At 41.5% G+C, this 16,082-nt stretch overlaps 3 protein-coding genes across 20 annotated transcripts in view; 2 read left to right on the top strand and 1 right to left on the bottom strand.

Annotated features, from left to right (window-relative positions):
• LOC108116317 (synapse-associated protein of 47 kDa) overlaps nt 1–16,082 on the bottom strand; it is a 28,837-nt gene that overhangs the window by 10,874 nt on the left and 1,881 nt on the right. For 12 of the 18 annotated variants that reach the window (XR_001772830.2, XR_001772829.2, XM_017228118.2 and 9 more), the window contains one exon: nt 7,467–7,514. The exons of the other annotated variants lie outside the window; for them this stretch is intronic. Coding sequence is in view for 10 of the 12 variants with exons in the window: in XM_017228118.2 (XP_017083607.1) it covers nt 7,467–7,514 (48 nt within the window). In the remaining 2 variants the exon portion in view is untranslated. The remainder of the gene's footprint in view (nt 1–7,466; nt 7,515–16,082) is intronic. 18 annotated transcript variants of the gene reach the window in all.
• On the top strand, nt 43–1,480 carry LOC121530182 (E3 ubiquitin-protein ligase TRIM68). The gene is made up of 2 exons (XM_041818787.1): nt 43–955; nt 1,030–1,480. The coding sequence occupies exons 1-2, from the start codon at nt 752–754 to the stop codon at nt 1,069–1,071; spliced, it is 246 nt and encodes an 81-aa protein (XP_041674721.1). The 5' UTR covers nt 43–751; the 3' UTR covers nt 1,072–1,480.
• Nucleotides 1,333–1,507, top strand: LOC121530183 (the record flags this gene model as incomplete). Its single annotated transcript, XM_041818788.1, is given in 3 exon segments — nt 1,333–1,410; nt 1,413–1,475; nt 1,478–1,507. Coding segments are annotated over 3 exon segments (171 nt in total), but the record flags the coding sequence as incomplete, so codon positions are not given.

Raw genomic sequence — 16,082 nt, 5'->3', positions numbered from 1 at the left:
GCAAAAAGAGCAAAAAAAAAAAAAATGAATGAAAATGAAACAAAAGGCAAGCATTAGTTGGGGGAGTTAGGGGGTCCTTAGTCCTTAGTCCTTGGCGATTGAGTGACTGACTGACAAAATGACAATCAATCTTTGCCCTAATTTGACAATATTCAATGCTTGCATGTGGGTGGCGCTGGATAAGGGCCTGATAAAAATCTATAATGTACTATGTCAAACAATAAGCGGGCGCCTCCACTTGTCAGCCGCTCGTGCTTACACATACATATAAAGGCTACCATACAGGGTGACAACTAATTGATTTCCTTGGCGATACTTTATTTACTCACTGGGCAACAGTTTTATCAATATATTTTCAGATATATATTGCTGTTTGTGGTTAGGTTTATAAATGGTGGGTAATTCGTTGGGTTTTCTTAAGTTCCATTTAAGAATAACTTTTGGAAGATTTTTTCTATAATTTCCTTTTCAATTTTAATTATTAAACTAACAAAACCTGCAAGAAGCACCCTTTTTTGAAATCTTTCCTATTGCGTTGATAGTCCTGTGCGATTCATTGAACCATTTTTACACTGTCATAAATAAAATCCCGCTGACAAGCCCATTGGATACGTGACAGCCCTACTGACTACATGTGGTGTGCTTGTTTGGGAGGAGGCATTGTGACCAGAATGCCATTGGAGATGGCTTTGCCATACACATCATAGCTCCAGGGCGGCGCTGTGTCAATCACTAAAACAGCACAACAAAGATGGAAACTGAAAGTAAATCAAAGCAAAAAAAACAAACAAAACAATCGATGTTGGAATGCTGTCCCGTGTGCCTAGGAAGACTTCGTCGGCAGGTAAAGACACCGTGCGGGCACACCTTCTGCAAGAGCTGCCTGTGCAAGGTCTACAAACAGAGCCCGGCCCAGTCGTGTCCCCTATGCCGGGCACCTTTGGAGTACTACATTGTAAGTTTATAAATCAAATTTTGGTAATAAGATAAAGGTTAAATGCAGTTTAACATTTTTTTTTAACTTTTCAGAGCAAAAGAAAAAGCCCAGTAAAACTAGTATTTTTTTCATAGTCAAGTTCAGATTGAGTTTAATTTTTTTGTTTTGTTTCGTTAGCTGTTTTAAATTTGTTAAAGTTTTGTTTGTTTTTATAATTATTTAAATCGTTAGTCAGTTACCAAGTTAGACATCAATGAGATTACATTTGTAGAATTTCCCAAAGTTTATTATTACTTTTGATTTGTTCTTAGAAAATCGCGAAAAATAGAGAAAAAAACTAAATTGGAATTGCAGAAAACGTTTTCATGTTTTAGGAAATCGAAAATGTGATAAAATAGCTTGACTTGAGCCTTGAGGGTCTTATTCAGCCAAGTACAACAATCGATTGGAGACTCGTCCTCGCCCTCTTCCCATTTTTTTCTTCTTCGCTTTTCTCGCTCAAATATTCCATGCACATATTGCAATATTGAATGCTCTCGGCCTGCGGCGGTACAAGGAGCAGGGAATTGACGCGGAATGAGAGGAAGGACACGCCCCCTCTGTGCCTAGGATATAGATGATATGGTACTGCACATATAGCACGCGCACATTCCCGCTAAGAAAAAAAATCAAGCTCAGCTATGAGGGGATATAGAAAAAAACTCTCAGTGACAAGCAAAGGATTTCAATCGCTCGAGTAATGCGACTTCACTTATATATATATATTCATATACTATATCTATATCTTCAGATCCATATGCATTATGCTTCATTATGACAGGGCAAGGCCAGCGAAATAGTGGACAGGCATTGCGCATACGCCCCGTTCTGTGTGAGTGCTCAGCGATGCGGAATCAGAGCAGCAGTAAAAAATCGCAGCCGTAAATCGATTAAAACTGCAGTCAAAAGCTATTACATTTTTTTGCTGCTTTTCCTTTATGTTTTTTTCACAACTGCACTTAATTGTGGGGGGAAATTAAATTTTTACCCAAGTGGGTCAAGAGATTAAGGGAGCATATGTCGAGCCATATCAAGCATACGCCATGTTGGCCAGCCCAATTAGGGAGCAAACTCAATGGCAAAGTTATTGCATATCGGTGTATATATACACTCCAGCAATGGCTATTGCCTTGCCCATGGAGCTTATCATTAGCAATTGGCCGGAGTCCAAGGGATCCTTCTCTCTTTTTTTTTTCCTCTGGACTTCCCTTTTGTGATTTATGTCTTCGTCATTGGTTAACAGAATGAGAAGGTTGAGGGGTTGGAGAGAGGCTGGCTTTTACGCAGTTCTGCTGACCTGACAGCGACAGCAGCGGCGGCGGCAACAGTTTCCGTTCTTATTTATGGCTCCAAGGATTCCCATTTGGGCATTGCATAACTTAGCACAAGCAAACCGATAAGTGGTTGGACATTCACTTGAGAGATGGGCTCCTTAAAGGGCTCACTCATCTACTTCCTGCGGAATTACCTTGCCCTCTCGCTATGAAGTGAATATCATAAATTTCCATCTACTCTTTTATTATTATATGGTACGCATTCACGCATCGACTTTCTGCTGTTTTTTAACCATTCTTGTTTTTTGCTGCAAACTTTTTCTTTTTTTTTTGTCTTCCCGCCAGATTTTTGCCGTGAAAAGTTTTAATTATAAAAGTTTGGGCAAACGCTGCGGCAAACACATAGAACAAGAAATACGACATGCCGCAATGCCAGAAATCAGCAGAAACAAAAGGAGTGAAGTGAATTTTCTATGCCGGAGGCTGACCTCAATTCTCCAGACATCTTCATCATAAATCCAGAGGGTAAACAAGGCCAGTGAAAACTAATTAATTGGCTTTTCTGGCGCCGGCAATCGATTTCAGTTATGGCCATAAGACAATTCCTGATGCAGGCTCTCAATATGGCATTATTTTTAGTTGGGTAAACAAGTGCAAGGTTCGTAAGGTCTTTAATCAAATTGTATAAAATTAATTGAGATTCTCTATTCTACAGATATCAGAAACATTTCTCTTTTAAGCAGAATGCAGTGAAATGCCTTGCTTTGGAAATCTGCAAACATGTGGAATATGCAAACAGCAAAACGTATTCAATTACAGTGATGCAACGATAGAAAGGACCAGAAAATATTTCACATTTTAACACATAAATTTGTTGCATATTTTGCCTTTTAGAATTTTGCAGAACATATTTTTCAGAATTTTTGCTCTTCGAAATATTATTTTTTTTCGTTGCAACAATGTCATGGAGTCATGGTGCGATACCCTTCGAAAAACTGTATGACAAAACAACGACCAACGCACATGGCACTTATGTAAATTGCAGCCTGTCAGGGAGCAGAGATGTGGGTGGCTTTGGGAAGGAGAGAAGAAGGTTTCCACTGCAATTGCAACTGCAAATGGAGAAGTGCAAATGTGGCAGAAAAAAAAAGAAAAGAGCAGGGAAAGCTGGGGGTGGGGATTTGGGTGTTTGTGTGCTTGCCACCAAGCTTGACACTTTCGAACCCCCTTTAGAAACCCCCCTTGAGCCCCGAAATGCTCTGATGCGAAAATTGCATTGTCAGCTTAGAATGGCGTCAACTGTTGCAGTTGCTCCATTTGGTCGCGTACACTTTTTCCTACTCTCTCAACGAATTGGCCATTTAAGCTGTTGTAGCTGCCTGCTAATTGGAGTACTATGAAGTAGAGTCAGCCGTTTTACCCCCTTTAACTCGCAAGCCTAATTGGATTGAGATTTTGTTGGCGCCAAGCGGAGATTTATCCAGTTTCAAAGGTTCTGAATCGGAACAAGACACGCAACACGGCCAGAACTGAAGGGCCAATAACTAAAGACCATGGCAACACAATCCGTTGTCATGTTGAGCCCTCCATCTTCCCCCACTGCCTGTTATCTTCCCTTTCTGTTACACAATGGCCGTGTATTTAAAGATAATGCTTATAGGAAATTTATTACATTCGCTGGGAGGGGAAGGGAAAAGGCAAAAGAAAGTAAAGCTAAATGCGTGTATAAAGCAAAAATAAATGATACCCGGCTAAAGGCACCTGCTGAGCTTCCATTCTTATCCCCCCTCTCTCTCCAGTTGCCGTCAAAGAATCTCCGCCATCATCATTTTCATCAGTAACCCCCAGCAAGGCAGGCTTACTCTTAAGGGGGAGCTATATCAGTAGTAACGCTGACTTTTGGTAATAATAATTAGTCTGTAGGAACATAAATCTGGAAATAACTTCTAGTTTTTGAGCTATTTCATTTATAATTAGGGATTTTCATAAAATTTTAAAAGTCCGGATTAACTATATGATCTTATATTAAGTGAAAATAAAGTGTAGGTATACCAGAAATAGCTTTTAGTTTGATTTTTGCTAACCAACTGCAACAAAGAAATATGGTTAAAAGTATAGCATACTATTTGGGGCACTGAATATTTTTAAGTTTTTTCATCCAAGATGGTAAAAAACTTGAAATTTATTTAAATGATCTCAGCTGAAAGTTTTTATTTAAAATACTTCTAAACCTACCCTCGCCATTTAGCAAATGCCACATTCTGTCAGAGGCGCAACAGCCAACAAAGTAACGCCGAGAAAAATCCACATTTGACAAATTACCAGCAAGCAGGTAAACAGAAGGCGGATAAGCCTGCTCCTGAAAAGCGAGACAGGAAAACAGCCACTGGCGGGAAATTGGTAGCATGGCAGATCACGGATGTAGGGATATAAGGATGCAAGAGCACAGCGGGCGGACCATCTACATAATCATGGCCATGTGTGTAGCTATTAATAAAAGATGAACGCAACATTAAACGCCGGCATAAACGTGAGTCATCCATCCATCGACACGATTACCCGCCTCGTTCTGGGCATCGCCTTATTTACGATTTGGCCATGTGACATTTGACTTTTCATGCTTAGCAGATTTCTATTTTCATATCGCATTTTCAAATTGCTTTTATTTTTCGTCCCACATTTGTTTATTTACTTTGCGAGTTTTTTTTTTTGTTTTCAATTAAAGTGAACTGAACAAACATAAATATCTGGCTGAAAGTGCGCTATCAAATATTCATGGAAAGCACCAGGCCGAGGCAAAATGCCGAGCATTAATTATTCAAAGCGAAAATTGATGAACAAACTGGCTAACAGAGATTGAAACTCGTTGGTGCCTTGAATTGGCTCAATCAGCGGAATCAAGCCGAAGGGGAGATTGGTAATTCATTGCCAAATCCGTTTGCCCACAAAGGCGGCGAAAATAAATCAACATTGAGCTGATTATAAAGTCTGACCTTTTTGGTATATAACAGCAGATCCCGCCCTGAAATTTAGTTTGTTTACCATAATTACATGTACTTGTCCCCACGGGACTTGCAATGGCAAATAACAGTTTGGTATTTGCACGCCACCATAAACTCTAATAGTTGCCAACGTTTGGACATAATCATACTTGTATAATTAAGCGCCCAGACCACAGTTCCGCCGTCGTATAAACCACTTAATATGATTGCCTAATGGCTGTCGCAGTTACCGTGGCTTAAACATTAAGGGAAAACGACAACCTAAGCCATATCCATTTAAAAGGACGACAACGATAAGCTTGGAAATACGACAAAGATCCATAATCATCAAAGCGAAGTCGAGGGAAAGCTGTTTGAGTAGGAGCAACATAAAAGTATTACGATTAGGTGAGAGATTCAACACTTTAACGTTTTAAGTAGAGTTCCGAAATGAAACTGAAATGCCCCTCTCTCAGGGGCAAGATAATCAAGATGAGCAAGGTTAATTAGACTGAAAGTTGACGGCTCGGGTCTAAAAATAGGAAAGATGGAAAGAAGAAAACCCCAGTTCTGCATGCAACTGACAGGTGGACCGACAGGTGTGTATACCCAGCTCTTCGAAATTCCTTTTCGTTTCAGTTTCTGGGTCTGCAAGACATCTCTCATTTGCAGGAACACGCACGTTTGCGGAAAATGCCAATTGTGGCCGCTTTGGATTTCCATTTTGATTGCCACAACAAAGAGTATTGGATTTTGAATGGAAAGTGGTACAACGAAGTGTAGCCAAATGGGGAAATATATATCCTTGAATGCTCATCCTATAGCATTATGGTGAAACCATTTAGATTTATCAGAAAGGATAATACTTTCTAACATAAATTGTTAAATTTAAAGCAATTAAATTAGATAAACTTGTTATACTAAACTAAAAAGGAATGAAATTTAATATCCTCATGAGAACTCAGCTATCAGCTTTAAACTTGATACAAAAGCTTTGTTATTTTTTCCAATATTTTTTTTTGGGTAAGCTATCAATGCTGTGAGATGTTTTCTTTTCTCCTCTCCTTGAAAAATATAGATTTCAGAGGATGTCAGAGGCACTTTTTCAATGGCCAGAAACACAAGAGCTCTAGCAACAGAAGTGTGGGTTTTGATTGAAATTTTGTTATAAATAGAAGACAGTCAAACAATTGTCCTTCCTCAATGGCAGGATATCCCTTTTGGCTCGTGATTAACCGTTTCGTGCAACGATTTCGGGTTATACACACATTTATTTATAGCCATCGCTGACCCTATCCGATTTTAATGAGAATGACGACACAGCCCCTGAAAATGATAAACATCCCAGGGCAAAGGTTTTCGGGACAATTGTTGCCAGGGGGCTTTGGCTCCTGGACTGCAATGTCTTTCGCTCAATCAAAAAGTGTATTTTGGGGGTGTGGTATATGTGTGTGTTTGATGGCCAAAAAGGACCAGAGGACGGCCCAAAGGGCGCACGGCGGAAATAAACTGGTAGCAAAAAGGTGCAAAGTGTTGGGAATTTTATGCGCATTAATTATACGCAGCAAGAGCACGCCCCGAAAATGCAAATGAATTATTTAGCTTGATATTTAAGCTGATTGAGATGAATTAACTTGAAATGAATATCAAAGGAAGGGGTGGTGGGCGTCGGACCAAACAAATGGCAACTTAATGCTCAACACGTGGGCGACCATTTACGGTTGCGACTCGAGTTTCCCACGGCGATTGGTGTTTGCCAGCAGCTTTGCCAACCTGCATTTTGTTACAACACCACCAAAGGACCCGCGAGTCCTGTCGAATGTGTCACTATACATGGATACTACAACACATGTGAGTGTGTGGGTATTACATCGTTGGCTCACTTAAACTTTCACAGCCAGCGGGCAAGCAATTTGTGTGAGTATTTGACTTCCCTCGGCGATTATGGTTGAAGCCCTTTGCTTATTTTCTGTGCCCCTTCAGCTTTATACCATTTGGTGGGTTAAATGGGCGTGGACACGGCTCAGTTTGAGAAAAAGTTTCTGTGTTAATGATTTTACGACTGCGAGGCAAAGTTTTCCTCTTACGGCCTTGCAAAAATTACAACTAAAAAAGGTAACTACCATAGTTTTGTGTTTGCTGGCTCAAGGAGTTGGATAATGGCTTCTAATTAGGTTTAAGTACGAAAGTATAAAAGTAATAATAATACAAAAAATACAAACGAAATGAACTTACGTGGCTTCGGTGACTAAAGAATCAACCAGGGAAGATGACTTGGGAAGTCTAAAAGGAAATTATAAAAGTACAAAGCAAAAATAAATAAAAATATAAGTAATGAAATGAAATCAAAGAAGGGTCTTCAATTAAGTAAATTAAATGAAAACAGTCTAAGTAAATAAATCGATTTTAGCTTGAGACTGGTATTTTCTGTTACCCATTGAGTCTGCTTAGCAAACACTAATAAATTCATTTAATTTCCTCCTTCCGTTTTCTTACAACATTTTCTTTGGGTATTTGGTTCGTTGCCGGGATAATTACCTGCAAAAAGAATGAAAAGTTTTCAAAAGTTAATGAAGATGTATATCGCCAGCGATTTTGTATGTGTTAGGCAAATTAATTAGATAATTTCGTGTTGGGCCAGGCCAGGCCAGACCCAAAGCAAAGCAGGCACAAAAGGCCTGCGAAACGCCCATCCAAAACTAAAATGCTTCCTGACCTGACCCTCTAATTAAGCCGAAGGATATGATTACAAATGCGAAACAGGACCGGGCGCCCAACATGAAAGCAAAAGAAAAGGCCAAAGTTCACGCTCAAGCGGACCCACTGGGCCATACCGTACATTCATACATACATATATATATAGAGACTCGTAAATCTCAAGCTGAGCGAAGAAAAACAATTTCTTAACATAAATCAACTCAACGGGGGAATTGTGAGTAGATGTTTTCCTTTATTTTTGCTGATATTTATGTAGCAATTTACAGACAAGGACAGCCACGTATTGATAAACAATACGAATCGAATTGTCTCGTATCGAATTGCAGGTAGCCAACCGATGGTGAAACTTTCAAATCGAAAAGTAATGCAAATCGTGCTCTGACCTTGACCCAATGAAAATGCCACACGGTAGCCGCGCGGCAGCCCGTGTCCTGTGATACAAACCCTACTGAATGGCAAAACAACAGTATTCGTTTGGCGTACAACTTACAAAGGGCAACCAAGATAAAAGTCTAAGCTGGCACACATCGCGTATACGTAATGTAACAAAATGCATGCAGCAAGGTCAGTGGGAATGTACTGGTGGGTGGGTGGTGGGTTTTTACGAATGGAGCGACAATGTTGGGGAGTGGCCATGCGTAATTTATGCCAACCGATTCCGCACGACAACAACAACAACAACATCATTGGCAAATGAAAATTTTATTCAATTAGGCGAAGCTCTACGTTATATCTAGGCACCCCTTTTTCGCAGCCCAGCAACTTGTTTATGGCAAAACAGCAACAAGGATCGTCAACTTCTACAGGCACTAGCAACCAGCAAGCAGCTGCCTTCATCAGTTTCCTTGGTGCGTCCTTTTTACATAACATGGCATTCATTATAAGGCTAATTAAGTATACGCCATGTTGTGAGCTCCGCCACTCAATGCAGCGTGCTGCACTGTTTGCATTTGTATTTGCTGTTCTTGTGGCAAAGCCAATACTTGGGGAACATATGGCTGGAGCATTAGTTTTGACGAGGTTACGCCTGCGACTGATGAGATAATAATGGTTTATTGCGCTCGATAAATACGGCAAAAACAGGCACGTCCTTCGAGTTGAACAGGGATAAAGTTGATTGCAGCGACCATATGGACAAATTAATGATTACGAATAATGGAATACACAGAAATATTTATAAGGATATGGGCTAATAAAAAGGATAATTTGATTGCAATTCGGAATCAAGAACCTTCTTAAACGAAGGAAAATCTAATACTAACACAACTTAACAGAAAGATGGGTATATAAAAGCTAATGTCTCAAAGAAATCAATAAAAATATTAACCCAATAGTCGTTCTAAGAAATACAGCCCCAGTAAGTAGGCAACAGTTTTCGGTACCATCTTGACTTGGCAGCAAATGTTGCTCATACGCCGCGTAATCCCAACTGCTGCAGCCTGCGTTGAAGCATCCAAGGACTGCGCCACGATGCAGCAACGTGTTGACCTTTAGCACACTTTCCGCAGCAATCCCTCTCACTGTCACTCCGCCTCCCCCCTTTCTTCACCCTCTGTTAATTGTTATGCAGGCGAAACTGTGTTCGTTTCGTTGCTGTTGTGACTTGGCATATTTCATTACTCAATTACAAAGCAAACTGTTTGAAGAGCCAGAGTCAAATGGAAGGACTAAGCCGTTTGCGATTTTCAATTAACGGCCAAGTTGCACAACCCACGTTCACACATACACACACACATATTTCGATGTGCTGAGTCACAGATGAATGAATGAATGAATTGCAGCACTCACAAAACACTCACACCAAGCTGATTTAATGAAAGATGCAATATGGCAGGATGAGTTGACCCTGATCTAATGCAAAAGGGCCACAACAGGCTGAGGTCGTCATTTAATTAAGAAATGCTTTGACTCCGGTATGTCAATCCAGCAAGTGGAAATACCTCCTATTTATCCACTTTCCTGGCCAATACACATACATAAAAGACAAATCGATATTCCCCTAAAGAAAAATGTACTCCTGCTGCTGGTTAAAATCATTCAAGCCATAAAATGCTTCATGAAATAGTGGTAGGTGGTGAGACTGGAAGGCAAGACTTTAATTTCGCATGGGAAACTTTGACAGCCATTTCTAGATAAAGTCAGAAACCTTTTAAGAAAGCCGTTGGGCATGAAAATTGGGTAAGTAAAAGGTTTTCCTGTCACGTACAGCCCCAGCCAACATGGCAAATGTGTGAATTTTCACTTAAAGGATTGCGTTGTATGTATCGGTCGTGTTGGATGCTGCGAAAGGGGCAAAATAACATTGGATAATGTCATTAGCAGTAAAGTTGAGTAATTTTGTTTATTGAAAAGCCGCGAGGGAAAGTTTCAAGGATACTGCCACCCTTGGTGAAACTTGATTACAATCGTCCAAATCACAAGCCATGCTCATTAAAAGTTATATTATTCCTCCAAGAAAGGTCCCCCGAAATTGGATTAAAGTCAAAGTAAGCCATGGAGTTGGCTAAACCCAAAAAAAGAGTTGAAATGTCAGTTTTGTTAGCCGCTGCTGCTACTTGCTGGTGTTCCATTTAAATTGCAAATTGTGCGACGTAGAAAAACGTGGCCCAAAAACCATGGCCACAAGCCATTCTCGGAGAAGTCCTGTTAGAGCCTGTTGTTGACAGAATTAATTGCGCACGTTAACGTCGTCGCCTCGCGGGTGGCGGCATCCGAAACCGAAACGAAAATTGAATTCGATGCGACGTGGCTGCCAAAGGAGCACAAGCATCCGGCTGTTGCAGCATCCACCAGCTGAAATTGAATTACGCGAGCATACTAGCCCCAGTAAACACATTTTTGCCTTTTTCCAGCCACAGAATTGCATTAGGCGAACGGAAAACAAAAGCCACACAGAGTTAAGGCTCTTCGATAAAGGGTCGAAATTGATGCCCAGAGACAATGAGTGGGTGTCCTGTCCGTTTCGAAACGACGAACCAGCAGATGGCTCTTCTCCTCGGCTACCTACACTCTCGCCATTACGTATACGCCCCGTCATTGTGATTAGGCAAGAGCCCGAAAAAAGCCCAGACATAAATTTCAACTACAGAGCCAGGCCAGAAATTTATGAACCACAGCGCAAAACAAAATGGCCGCCCTGAAAGCTTGGGGCTATGTGTTTTACACTCGACCAAATCATCATCACACACCCCATCGGAATGGAGGAGGCCAGAGGGAGAGTGGCAACCAGTCAGCCCAGACACATGAGCAATTGGGACTGGCTTTTAAAACTGGCAACTGAGCTGCCATTAACGCAATGCAAATACAACCCTCCTAACCTCTCTGATTCCCTCCCCACGCCTTTGGCTTATCAAACGGTGATGTTTTCTGCTTTTGCTTTTCTGTATTATTACTTTTTTTTTGGTGTTGTTGGTTGGCATTTTATAGAGCGTGCCAGTTTTATGTAAATTTTAAATATTACTCAAGAGGCGGTTTATTTGCTGGAACCATTGGCTTTATGACTGTGACTGACAGGACCCCACCAGCAGGGATCATGGGGGAACGATGTGTGATATCTACAGCCATTTGCATAGTTGGATAAGCACCGTGGATGTGCACTTAATGGGGCTACAAAATAGCGTAGATAGGCGAGGATTAAATCTTAAATCGTAGTAAAAAATCATTTGCACATGAAGTAAGATTATTACAGATTCATTTAGTAATTATATAGTTCAAGGATATCTGCAATGTCCTGAAACCAATTCCCCAAAGAGATCTTTCCAAGAGGAAGCCACATTTAGTTTCACAAACACACTATTTAAAGTACTTGACAAGTAGAAACCAAGTTATTTAAGTTCCGACTTGCCATTCGCACAGCGGTATTCATAAATATAGGGATGCCAGCCTTGCTGACATCCACGAAAGTTTTTGGCAGAGCATTTCTCATGCTGCGAGGACAAGCGAGGAAATAGAAACAAAGCACGTAGTCTGGGCTGCCGTTTTTACGATACGCCGTAATTTGCTACTTTGACGCAAGTCCTGGGAGTTCTACTGGCACGGAGGATGCGGGGTCGATGGGTTCGGTTTTATGTGTGTGCGTGCTGCGGCCCACACACAGAGAGAGTCCCTCGCTTCCTGTTCTTGGGATGGGAAGATGGCATCCTCCTGGCCTTCTCCTCTGACTGTTGCATCGTTTGTTGCCATTACTGGCTGCCTGGCCCTGTCACTTCCGCGCTCCGTTAATATTTATGTTTTGCCAGCGCTTGTCTTGGCTCTTAACGCGACTTTATCATCGTCTGCGTCTGCAGCAGGCCCAGCAAGTTGGCAACATTATCGTGTGAAGGGCTCAAACAGAACACAAAAACTTTCGCCAGTGACTGGCCTTCCGGTTGCCTCGCTTTAGGTTGTCTTCCGGCCGTGCACTTTCCCCCGTCCTGCGGACATTCAATTTATCTTTATTCCAGGCAAAAGGCAAACTGCTAACATATGTTTCCCTCCCAGTTTCCTATATATTTCCATATGTTCTCGCCGTGTCCTGATTTCATTGGGCTTTAAATCGACCTGGCGTATCATCTGCATCGTTCGCACCTTTGGGCCAACATTTGAGGGGTCATTTTACGACCAGCATTACATTTTATTTTTCTTTTTTTTTATTTTACTCCTGCGTGTGTGAGGCCATAAAAATCCGTTTGGCAAGACCTTTGGCCCACTTTGCTTTTGGGGCATAATTGACCGCCAATTGGTGTGGCAGAAGTGGAACGGACAGTGCCAACGTGTCGAGGTCGAAAGGTGCATCTATAAAATTGGTGTTAAGTTGATTGGGCATTTTGATGGCCTCTGATTAGCAATGGAGTCACTGGGTGGCCAATTAGGTATATTTCCAAGCTGGCCAGAGTCCTTAGATAGGGAAAGGTAATGGGTTCACCAAAAGGGCAGACTTATGATGTTAAAAACTAGCTCAAGTCAATTAAAAACCAACTAAGTTAAATCCTTTTTGAAACTCCAAAATCAAACTAAATTCTAAAAACTGCCGTGAGGCACGAATCATAAACCAACCCTTGCCATTTTATTCCCTTTGCTGTGTGGGCGTGAGAAATTCCCTGGGCAGCAATTAGGAAACTGAAAAACTCGTGACAAACACTTAATTTGCATAAAAATTACTATATTTATATGGGCCCGAATGATTCAGCACGAAACAAATGCCCAAAGCTATAAATATTAATTTGTGGTGCAAACAATAAACACAGAGAGGTAGCCAGCCGCAGCAGAGAAGCAGAAAAGATTCAAGCACAGTATAAATTGAATTAAATGCGACAGCTGAAAAACAAGAAGAAAAAATACAGAAAACAAATAGTTTCGGGACACCGAGGGCCCACCCATGGCGCAGGCGGCAATTAAGGTCCTGCCGAAGGGAGACCAAAATGAAATTGCACCGCATTTGGGCGGAGGAGCTCTGACCACAGAGATTGTTGCTTTTGGCCTGGCCAGGACAGGGACGTTAATTTGGCTGGCAAAACGGCAAATGGCAAATGGCGAATGGCGAATGTCAAATGGCGAGCTGTTGGACAAGGCATCGTTAGCACCCACGCGATGTCCTGACCAAATGGCGATATGTCCGGCGGTGTCCTGCTTTGACATGAAATTTTAATACCGCCTTTAAATTTAAGTAGCCTGCGAGGTTTTTGCATTCGGCTTGGCAGGGTTTCAATTAGATTCTCCCCCCCCTCTCTCTCTCTCTTATTTATATTTATATTACTTTTTTTTATCCTTATATCCTTGGGAAATGTGTTTCAAGAGGCCAAATGTCGCGTCGATAAATTTGTGTCGGTTTTCCTTTTGGCTAGCTCGCATTTATTTATTTATTTTGAGGCCATTGCTTTGATTTTATTATGTTTGCCGTCTCCACGTGGGCGGGCAACCCACATTTGATTTGGTTTCTTTTCGTTGGACTCTGGGACCCAAATGTAATATTTATATAATTTTCATAGAAACTTCTTTGGAAGCAAGATTTGTATTTGCATATAGAAAGCATATTTCAATCATGCCAAGACCCAGCGACATGTGCAAATATTTGTTTCTTAACTTTTGTTTGCCCTCGCTTGTTGTTTTGTTAATGATGACCCGAATAGAATGGCAACTTTTTGTTGTCGTTGTTGTTGCTGTAGTCCGCAATCAAAAGTTGCTGTTATTGTTGTTGGCGAGTAAATTGTGTCAAGCGGCGTTAAAAATGCATCGCGTACTTTTCAGGAGCGCCTTCTCGACGTTTGTCCTGCTTGTTTGCCAAGCAATTTGGGCCCAAGATGAAACAGTTCTTACTCTTTTTATTTCGCCCTGCATTTCTCTTTTTCATTTCTTTTTATTTTGGCATAATTTTAGCAACAAAGGCGGCAAGGGCACGCACACAGACACACAAAATAGCAGAGAGCAAGTGCAAATAGTGTAAATGTCCTTGAAAGCGCCAACAACTTTGGCCCTGGCGCTGGCGAAAAACTGAGGGAAAAATCAGAAGCGAGAAAAAAAAAACGGAGCGAGGAAATGCATGTACACAGGTGCAGATTTGTAGGGTTTACAAAGATGAGGGTGACGGTGCATTTGGTAATTACTCCATCCAGCATAGCTCACTTTTTCGGAGGCTGGTTGGCCCGTAATGGAACCCTAATCGATTTTGGCCACAATTTGGGCTAGAAACCAACGCTATGGCTGCCGCATAATGAGCATCTCGTATGCATGGCAGCGAAAATTGAATAAATTAATTCATTGAAAATTATAGAGATTTAGCGTTGATTGGCAAGTAGAGGAAATGGAAATGGCGATGTCGATGGCGATGGCAGGAAGACAGGCGAAAAGACAGGCAACAAGCCAGCATACACGTTTTCTGAATGCACAATTATTAAATAGGCTGACAAAAGGACAACAAGGGGCGGGCGGGTATGAGGTGGCATACTAAATCCTCTAGAGCGGGCGACATGGCGTCGTTTTTACTCGTTTTGGCCACATCACATGTGCACATTTCGCAGAGAGCGTAGCATAGAGTCGTCGTCGTCGTTTCGGGCTCTCTCGTATCGATCCGCAAAACGAGCAAAAGTCAACTGGAAACTGGAAAGCAACCACCAAAAGGAACACATCCTTCCTGCCTCCTTGCCTCTTAGTTGGCCCTCCGAATCCTCCACCTCCTTCCTCTTTCTCCTCCTTTTGGCCAACATTGGTGACAGTTTTTCGCACACAGAAAGCTGGTCAAAAAACCGAGTGTACGAGTGCTGTAGGAGAAGGGAAGGCAGTCGGAGGGACAGCAGCAGCAAACTCGAATGACTCAACATTTTGTGGTTATGCAGGAGCCACGTGCAAATTATTTCATTGAAATCCACAAAGAAGAAAAAAGAAAAGAAATACAAAATAAAAACGAGATACAAAAAGAAAGCAACACGAAGAGCTGGTCCAACTCGTCAATGTCAATTGATAGTGAAAGGACTAGTGGAGGGGTGGGGAGGGAGAAAGGCGGAGCCGTTGAATAGGCGTGACACATCACGGTCTTGGCTTTCAAAGACAAAGACAACGACACCAGCTGTTGGCAGCTGGTTGGAAAAACGTGCCCCGGATTGACATCCTGGCCAACCCAGCGCCACACACTCGCTCAATTAAATATGAATGCGCGAAATTAAGTAAAAAAAAAACAAGGGCATTATTTGACTTTGGCTTGTCTAGAGGATTAGCCAGCAACTTGTGGCATTAACAGGCCATCACACCGAGCTTAACTTGTCTAAAAAATCAAACGAATAATTGGATTTTACTTTCATTTGTCTCCGTTAAAGGTTATATGTTGCTGGCCAGGAGCGGAAAGCCAAAGACACCACGTACCATTGTTTACACTCTTATGGCAGAAAAGAAGCTAAACTGAATTTTTGGGTGCGGACTGTTTGCCAGAGATTGATGAAGTGCTCGGAAAAAGCAAGGCAGAGAAAGGTCAAATGATACGGAGAGGGCAAAAAGAAATAGGCCAATACAATCATTCATTTTCAGCGAAGAAAAAAACGAAGAACAAACTTGTAAACTTTGGTTCTTTTCCGTTTTTTGACAGTTCAAGGGTTTTCATTTGGTCAACCAAAGAGAATGACATTATTGGTCATCAAAAAGAATGCTTAAAAATAGAATTAAAGT

This window comes from Drosophila eugracilis, unplaced genomic scaffold (assembly GCF_018153835.1).
Source record: "Drosophila eugracilis isolate 14026-0451.02 unplaced genomic scaffold, ASM1815383v1 contig_367, whole genome shotgun sequence".
Lineage (NCBI taxonomy): Eukaryota > Metazoa > Arthropoda > Insecta > Diptera > Drosophilidae > Drosophila > Drosophila eugracilis.
This window is presented reverse-complemented; position numbering and strand designations above follow the sequence as displayed.